The 8,997-nt window shown below is 35.6% G+C and overlaps 1 protein-coding gene across 1 annotated transcript; it reads right to left on the bottom strand.

Moving 5' to 3' along the window:
* Positions 1-1,947: 1,947 nt before the first annotated feature.
* LOC142337782 (uncharacterized) lies at positions 1,948-8,997 on the bottom strand. Its single transcript, XM_075387296.1, has 4 exons — positions 8,386-8,997; positions 6,982-7,268; positions 5,620-5,879; positions 1,948-2,239 (listed from the first exon to the last, which is right to left on the bottom strand). The coding sequence occupies exons 1-4, from the start codon at positions 8,646-8,648 to the stop codon at positions 2,063-2,065; spliced, it is 987 nt and encodes a 328-aa protein (XP_075243411.1). The 5' UTR covers positions 8,649-8,997; the 3' UTR covers positions 1,948-2,062.

The following is an 8,997-nucleotide window of genomic DNA, read 5'->3' as shown; positions in this document are numbered from 1 at the left end:
CAACCATTTTCATGTAATGCAACTTTGTAGACGGGAAATAGTACAAAAGTTTATGCGAGGAAAAGCTTGGATAAAAAAACAAAAGTAATAGGCCAAACTGACAGGTGAGACTGCAAAAACAATCAATTTAGTCTGATTGAGTTCAATGGGTGTTTTTGATCGTTCGAGATTTGAATAAAGGGATCCTAATGTGTACCCTAAAGTCGAACAATTTCAGAAGAACAAGAATATGACTTTTCTAAATTTTGATAATTAACTTTATTGTTTTTCGTTGTTTTTTTTGTTCCAACCCCTCTTGAGGGGGGGGGGGGGGGGAATAAATACTCAAATGGGTTTTTTGTTCAGTCAATTTTGACCGATAGATATATTCATCGTGAGAGAGATTTGTGAGTGGTATCATTAAAAAGCCAGTCCAGCGTAGAATATGGACTTAAAATATTTTCCTGAATTCCGTTTTCAAGAGCTTTAATTTTTGTCAATTTAATTTTTCTTCACAATTTCCGGAACTTTTGCCTGAAATCTGTTAAAACTTTGAAAGTTAATGTTGTTGATTTTTTTAAGATAAAAAAAGTATTGTTGACTACTTTAATTTAATTTTTATGCAAAAATTTTGGTTAAAATCATTAAAAGTCAGCCTTTTTCATCGAAAAACACAAAATAAGCTTCTTTAGTCCACTTTGATTAAATTAGCCGGAAGTACCCACCCAAAAACAACTAACACAACTCTTTTAAGCTCAAAAGTGGACTAGTCCTTCATCCAATTTTATTTAGAGGGCTCTGTAATTGAGATAATGCCGTTTTTTATCTTTTTACTCGTTGGTTATCAAAAACGTAGTATTTTTCTTTAATTTTTTTACTAACAGTTTATCTATATCTATAACAATTGAAAAATTAAGTGTTCCCAATGGATGAACAGCATTAGCTGGGCTAATTTTGGTCCGATCATGGACTGTTACAATCCAAAAACAATTCGGATTGTAGTCGGTCGTTCACTTTTTTAAAAAAAATCGGTCTTTTTTAAAATAATTCAAGAAAAAAACACTAATGACAGGTTCAATTGGCTTAGTATGCAGCTCCAATATGATATATCTATTTTTTAACCTAATTTTGCCTTCTTTTTTGTCTATATTTTACCGAGCCATGTTATGGACTGGTCCCGTATCGTCTCTTTCGAAATACAAGTTATTTTGTTCAGTTTTTTTTATTCTGACGCCCTTGACTCTGATATTAGGATGTAATTAATGTTTGTTGTTGTTGTTGTTGTTGTTGTTGTTGTTGTTGTTGTTGTTGTTGTTGTTGTTGTTGTTGTTGTGGTTGTTGTTTGATTTTGCTGTTCGTGTTGACTCGCTTACCTAATAAAGGCAGATCTCATCCATCTAATGCATCATTTTTTACTCTGCTGAATCATATGCTTTAGAAGCTTTTTTTTGTTCATCATCATTTTTTTTGAAAAAAACTTGTATTTTTTTTTGGGGGGGGGGGGGTTCTATCTTTTTCTCATTTGGCAGACTGTTATAACAAAATTGTGGATGAGTGGGGTCGGAACCATATGTTCGGTTGCACAATGCCGAGCCTCCTTGTTTTTGTTGTTGTTTTTAATAATGGATTAAAACGAAAGGCGCGGTGAATGAGTATCGAAAAGGAATTGTCAGGCTAATCATCTTACAATATGTGTCCAGCTTCAGCGAGTTCTGATCTCTTACAGGACAATTGTGGCATTTTGGTAAGTTATTGGACAGTTCTTTTCAATTTTTCTCTATCGTTTTATTAACAGGCGCAAAAATTGCAACCCTGTAAACTTCATATTTTTAATATCTCAAAAAGAGCGAGGTTAAACTTCCGTCAAAAACGATTTGAGCAAACGCTGATTAGTGTTTGCCCATTCTCTGACCACCGTACGACCATTGCCCAGAGCACAGGCATCGCTCACTATATTCAGAAAAAAAACAAAATCAGAAATTAGAAGTAAAAGACGAGGGAAGAGTTTAAATAGTTTTTTTTTTCAATACAATTGATTATTTTTGTGATATAACTAATAATAATCAGTTAAAAATTTATCAGGTTATTGGCGTTCAACATGTGATAGACTTAGTTGACCAGCACTCCCATTCTCCTGATTATTCAACATCCCAGAGTAGCTCCATGACTCAGGTACTCCATCTCTCATCATTCTCCTCTGGGCTCTTTTCCTTAACTTCCTTCTTATCATCTGCACCAACTTGACCACAAATACTGCTATCTGAATAGATATAAAACTTTTATTTCAGGAAATTTACGATTTCGCCATATTTTCTTTTACTTTCTGTGAAGGCAAGAACGCTATCTTGTAAGACCTTATAAGATTCTTGTGATAAAAGATTATCTTGTATGAAATCAAAAATTTGCAATATGAAATGTTCTCTTATAAGATCTTGCAAGATGAACAAATTAAAATTATTCCAAGTAGTCAAACCGCGCAGAGTTTCTCGCGAAATTAGAAACAAACAATAGATAATCTTTACCCCTCCTACGCAGAGAAAAGAAATCTAAAAAACAAAAATGTCTTCCCGTGTGAATCGAAAACTGATAAAATCTTGGCACCACTCATGTAGGAAAACGTCACGATAAGTATTTACCTGAAAGATCTATTCGGATTTTTCAAGAAATTATCTGCTGCTTTAACCTTATATTACCAATACTAGAGAAGGTTTCTTATGAGAATGTCGCTTAGCAAGAGTTTTCTGAGGACATGCCACGACAAGGTAATGCTTTGGAAGATCATGAGGTATATTAGAGCTAACTAGCTTTTTTATTGGGTCGTCTTTTTTCAATATTTTTATAACAATTTAGTTTGATGCACATTTTTTTATTAGGGAGCAGTAATGGGGCTATTAACATCCAATTATGGTCCGACCCAACTTGTGGGAGGGACGAATTCTATGCCCAACTTTTTTTAATGCTCAGTCAGTTTTGGCTGATCGATTTAATTATCGTAAAGAATTACAAGTGGTATCACTAGAAAGCCCGTCCAGTTCGTTTCAAAATTTTGTCTCTTTCGAGGAATTATTGAAGTATAAAATTTTGTAAAGATTTCGCTTTTCACGCTGATTTGTTCACATTTTTGGTCTTTTAAATGCAATATCGATTTTTGCACAATTATTTAAATAATTCAATCCCAGGTTGAGGTGCCATCCGGAAGTGACATCTGATCAGACCAAGTCAAACGCACACGTTGTGTTCCCAGACCAAAATTACAGGGTCTGGGATTTGGATCGAGCGCACAATGGTATGATCAGAGGTCACTTTGGTCTGGGGATGGTATGATCAGAGTCACTTCGGTCTGGGGATAGAATGATCAGAGGTCACTTCGGTCTGGGGATAGTATGATCAGAGGTCACTTCGGTCTGGGCATGGCATGATCAGAGGTCACTTCAGGATGGGAATGGTCTGATCAGAGGCGGATTCAAGCGCACATTAGTCTGATCAGAGACCATTTCAAGCGGATTTTTTTTTGATTTCTTGTTTTGTTTTACCGAGCGATGTTCGCTCTGCCAAGAGGCAAGAAAAAGCAGCATTCTGATCACAGACACATCTAGAATCTGATGTCTTTGATCAGAAGCAAAGGGGTCCAGCTGATAGAACATGTCAGTCCCCTTACAAGGAAATTTTGTTTAAATGTGGAATACGACGTTTTATATGTAAAGCTGTCTAAATTCATCCATGGAGTTCGAAATAAGAACTAATGTATATTAAAAAACTTTTTTCTCAGCAGTTAGTTTTTCTTTTCCCTAGCAATAATTCATCTAAACTGGTCTTTTCTTTAGATGAAATAAATAATGCAAACATCAATTTTTATGAAATGAATGTATTATAACAAAATTCGTGCGATGAGGTGATTTTGAGCCCACAATAGTCTGATCAGGAGTGACTTTTGAGCGCACAATAGTCTGATCAGGAGTGATTTTGAGCGCACAATCGTCTGGACGATGGTCTGGGTTTGGTCTGGGCCATGGTCGCACAATCGTCTGGACAATAGTCTGATTTTGGTCTGATCAGAGGTCCTTTCCGTCTGGAATGGTCTGATCGGAGACAGTTTCGAGCGCACTTAGAGCGCACACGGTGTTTTGAGTGCACATTAGTCTGATCACAGGATACTTTGGTCTGGATTGGTCTGATCAGAGGTAACTTTCGTCTGGCACGGTCTGATCAGAGGTCACTTCCGTATGGCACCTCAACCTTGGATATGTGTGGGTTTCATAACATTGGAAAGACAATAGGCTCATTTTTGTTTCATCCTGGTTTTTTTCGATCATGGTGGTTGTTTATTCAATTGGAATAAAACACTTTTGGATTTGAGCTAGGATTTTTGGATTTAAGAGCAATTCTTTATTGACTTTCTGACCAATTAAAAAACATGCAATCCATTCGTTTCAAAATTGCACTTGTCTGAAATGATCTGGGGCAACTAAGGGTTTTGTTGACTTTGACACTAAAAGTCTTCAATAAAATAAATTACACTAAATGTTTTTTTGTTGTCTCTGTATCGGTACTGAGTCCCAATGTTGACAAGCCCAACTGAAGTTCTCACGAAGTCTACATGAACTCAATTAAAGTTCAGAATCTGGTATTGGTAATGTCGTCATGTAACCAACCTTTTGACATTGCGCAGATTTGTTGAATTTTGTTGAATTTTGTTGAGTCACAGGCATTGTAAAGTATGGTGCAATTTATAAATTTAGAGTTTTTTATATACAAGATTAATCTACTGTATAATAGTATGAACCAGTTTATACAATCGTTCCTTTGTGGCTGTATCCTACTCTGTTACGCTCTTTCTACATATAATATGATAAACTTTATATAATTAAAAAGGAAAATTGACCAACGGTACACTTTATTTGATAGGAGCGCTGGATCGTAACGAAATGCCCTTTTCACAAAAATGGTAAATTTTTAGAACAATCTTGATTAAAATTTTGAAGCGAAAATTCTAATGCTTGAAAGTTCCCTGGTTGTTGAACGCGCGGAACAAAATAACAAGATCCAAAGTAATATACTCTGTAAAGTAGAACATTAGATATCATTTAGTAGAAAAGTCAGCTTCAATATGAATAATTGAGAATAAAAGTTGGAGAAGAAATTTTTTCATAGCATCTCATGCAATAGAAGGGTCAAATACAAGAGAAGTAGAGCTAACGACTAAAATAATCGAATCTTTCTAAGATTTTCTAGGATATGAAAAACATTATTCGAAACGGAGTGAAGTGAGTTTTACAATTTTAAATGGTTTTAGATAGACAGTTATCCGAAACAGTTATAGCAAAAACCTATAAAAATTATTTTTATAGTCACATTTACACCTAATTGAATTAATTAGCAGGTTCAACAGTATTCAACAGCAATCACCGCTGGGCGGAATGGCCCAGTCCAAAGTGACTACTAATAATAGTATCTCAGGCCATAATTAATTCTGGCCCGGGACTCCATGGGGAAATTTCCATCTACCTGCGTGAAGGCGATCTGACCAGAGGCCTTGATCTCAACTAGGGAACTATTGCATAACATTGATTTAGAAGGTCAGTATAAAGTTTCATTGGTTGTCGCCTCTTATAATGTGTATCTTATAATGTGTTTCATTACCTGCAGTAGAATCACAAATGCCGAGAGAACCATGGCAAGAACAGCGTGTCGTTTTCGGGAATTGAGAACGCTTTTGTGTCGCAAATACTTGAAAGTGAATGTTGATGCTGCTAACATTATTGCCCAGTCTAGGCAAAGAGTAGCCGACAAGATCAGATCCAAACACAGCACACATCCCTCTAGGCGACTTCGGATTGAATTTGAAGCACAGATGAAGTCCAGAATGATTGTAAGAATGCACACAGCCAATGACACTACGCCTGAATATTGAGTAATTGATCATGGTTCCGAATTAACCCTATTGGGGGAAGGGAACTATATGCTCAATGCGGCGATTTTTTTTGATCAACGAATTTTGTTTCATCGATATTTCAAATAGAAAGTTGCGAATGGTATAATTTGAAATTTTGGCCATTATTATCAAAGCCTATTGATTCAAATTTTTTTTTAGAAAAAATTCTCATTTTTTGCTTTAACAGTATTGTATTATCATTTTGCTTGTCAGCTTTTGCTATTAATAGAGATTTAGTGTGCTTTTTCAAAAACTATTTCTGTTTATTTAAGATCCTATTAGATTTCACTTTCAATGGGCAAATTGTTAGATGATATGCCTTTTCTCTTTTTTCTGCTCGTATCAAAGCATTCCACGTTTCTCGTCGGCATGACGAGTAAGCGAACATCAAAGTGTTTAGAACAAAATTCAGATTCATATCTACAGTTTATCATTTTTGCTGCAAAACGCTCGACATGAAATTGAGGAATACTCTTCGTGTTCCTCAATTTCATATCTACAGTTTATCATTTTTGCTGCAAAACGCTCGACATGAAATTGAGGAATACTCTTCGTGTAAAATAGTTGATGTTTGCTTAGTGCAGCTGAATTTTAGTTAAATTTTTCTAGAGTACAAGCAAAATTTGTACTTTACCTTAATGTGAGCTGAGGTAAAAATTTATTTTAACCATGTTAAATTGACCTTAACTTTCAGTTTTGTAACGTATCGAGGACAAAAACGCACGTTTTCAGTAATATTGAGGTACCAATTGTTTTTTATCGGAGTTATTTACATTCACTAAGAGTTTTGGTGTAAATCGACCAAGGAAATGTAAACAATAAAACATTGTCTTGAGTAGTCATAAGACAGAGAGAGTTTAAAGTTGATCAAAGACAGTTTTCGATATTTGTTCATTAAGCAATTTATCTTCATTAGTTAAGGAACCAAACTGGGTTCCAAAACAGGCCTAACAAAATTCTCATTTGGTTGATTTGCTGCAGAAAAAAACTTAAAAATTCAAGTCATCCTTTCGCCCTCTTTTCAGCCCAATGAAAACTATTGTGATGAGTATAAATTGATGAGGACACACCTCCAACAGCGAAAGTTCTCCTTGGTGGTATAAGCCTCAATAGCAAGTCACATTCTTCGTACTCATGGTACCAGTAATAATCATAATAACACTGAACATCCAGTTGAAACGACAGACAAATTGCCGAAATAAAGACAGTTACAACTTGGCTCAAAAGAGGCCACTTGTTCAACTTCACAGCGTAAGCAACGTAGTTGGCTGTCATCTTAACCCCACTTGACAAGCAACCTCCCATCACATTGGAGCAAAATTGTGACAACACTATTGTCCATTTCTGCAGCATCAACCTGAAAGTAATTTTAGCGCTACCCGGAGGTTGGTGGAAAAGCAAATCAGCGCTGAATCAGTCTAGAGACATTCTGTTTCCTTCGATATACTTTCATACTTCGATATAATCATAATATAGAAGAAGTGCACATAAGGAAACTTAAAATATTCTGGAGATGCAATGTTTTAGAACTGAATCAAATTTTTACTCTTGAAATGTACCCGGGTCGAGGTTTGGCCAAAAAATAATATAAGATTAGCGGTGAATAGCGGTGAAAAAAAAATTTTCACCGCAAAGCGCCCGCATCTTTTAGCGTTGAATGCGGTGAATTTTTACGATTTTTAGCGGCCAAAAATTTTTTTACCGTATTCACAAGTTTTCTTACAAAAAAGAAACTGCCGTCCAGGGGTTCGGACCTCTCACCTCCTGCATTTCAACAACTTCTTAGTCCACTGCTCCATCTGTCACTTACTTCAATGATATTTCCTGTGAATATAAGATGAGCGTTAAAATTAGCGCGGTGAATATTTTTAAGATTTGCGATTTAAGCGCTGAATTTTTTTTTTCACCGCATTCTGCTGGTAGCGGTGGAAAATTTTCTTTCACCGCTTAAACGGTGAAAAAAAATTCACCGCTTAAAAGATTTTTTTTCACCGCATTCATCGCATTTAACGCAAATCTTAAACTTTTACTCAAATTCACCGCAAATCTTACAACTTTTAGCAATTCTTAGCGGTGACACCTCGACCCGGGTACTGGTTCAGCACTGAAATGCTCGGAGACTCAACTCGGGTTACTTCATTGCATTGAAACATTTTTAGTAAAAACAACGCTTTTTCGGTAGATATCCTCCGTAAGAATATCAGAGCGCTTCAGCGCAGTTTCTAATTGTGGTTCTAAACCAGAAAAATTAGAGTTCTTCCCACTTTAAGTTTAATAGTGTACACGTAAGGTTTATAATAGGTAAGACCACAAAAATTAAGGACAGGGCATTTTGGTAAATTCCAATTTTCCTCTGTGAACTTTAACTTTTAAGCTTAAAAAAACATTAAAGCTCTAAAGCTTTCATGTTTCTGTTGAAGGCTGCGCATAAAATGAATAAAAATAACCCAATTAACACTTCACTTGTGACTTACAATTCAAAAGCGTCCACGGCTTCTTCTAACTCTTGTTGAACTTTAATGAATTTGCTCCTTATCTCATCACACGATTCCTTGTCCTCAGATTCTTCGATTAGTTTCTCAGTAACTTGTCCGGCTGTTTCTAAATCACTCCTACATACATCCTTGAACTGTTTGATGTCGAAATTCACATTTTTCTCCTCGGTTGCTTTTCTGATTCTGAGAGTTCGAGCTTCAATTTTAGCAAGCAAGAATTCCGCAAGTTCGTTTGACATCATAGTGATTGAAGAAAAACCTCACTTTCAAAAAAAAAGTTTAATATTTAAGATCTCCTTCTGATATAATTTCAAAATTTGGAAGAGTTGTTCCGTCAGTAAGTAAAATAGCAGGCAGAGTTTGAGTTAACTTTGAGAATATTCTTTATCAGTTAGACAATTAACAAATACTTTGGTATGTTCTCTTATTTTATGTTTTCCATGTAAGAGATTGAAATTTCTTTTAATCTTCGCGTCAAACATCGCCGTGTGCATACAACGAAGCAGTCTGTCTGGTTAAGGAAGATTATCAGAAAAATAAACATGTCAAGTTGCAATCAGTTTCAAGTGGGTGTCGGGAAAGAAAATCTAG

This window comes from Convolutriloba macropyga, chromosome 4 (assembly GCF_964194025.1).
Source record: "Convolutriloba macropyga chromosome 4, txConMacr16.3, whole genome shotgun sequence".
Lineage (NCBI taxonomy): Eukaryota > Metazoa > Xenacoelomorpha > Acoela > Convolutidae > Convolutriloba > Convolutriloba macropyga.
The sequence above is the reverse complement of the archived record's forward strand: the minus strand, read 5'-3'. Positions and strand labels throughout refer to the sequence as shown.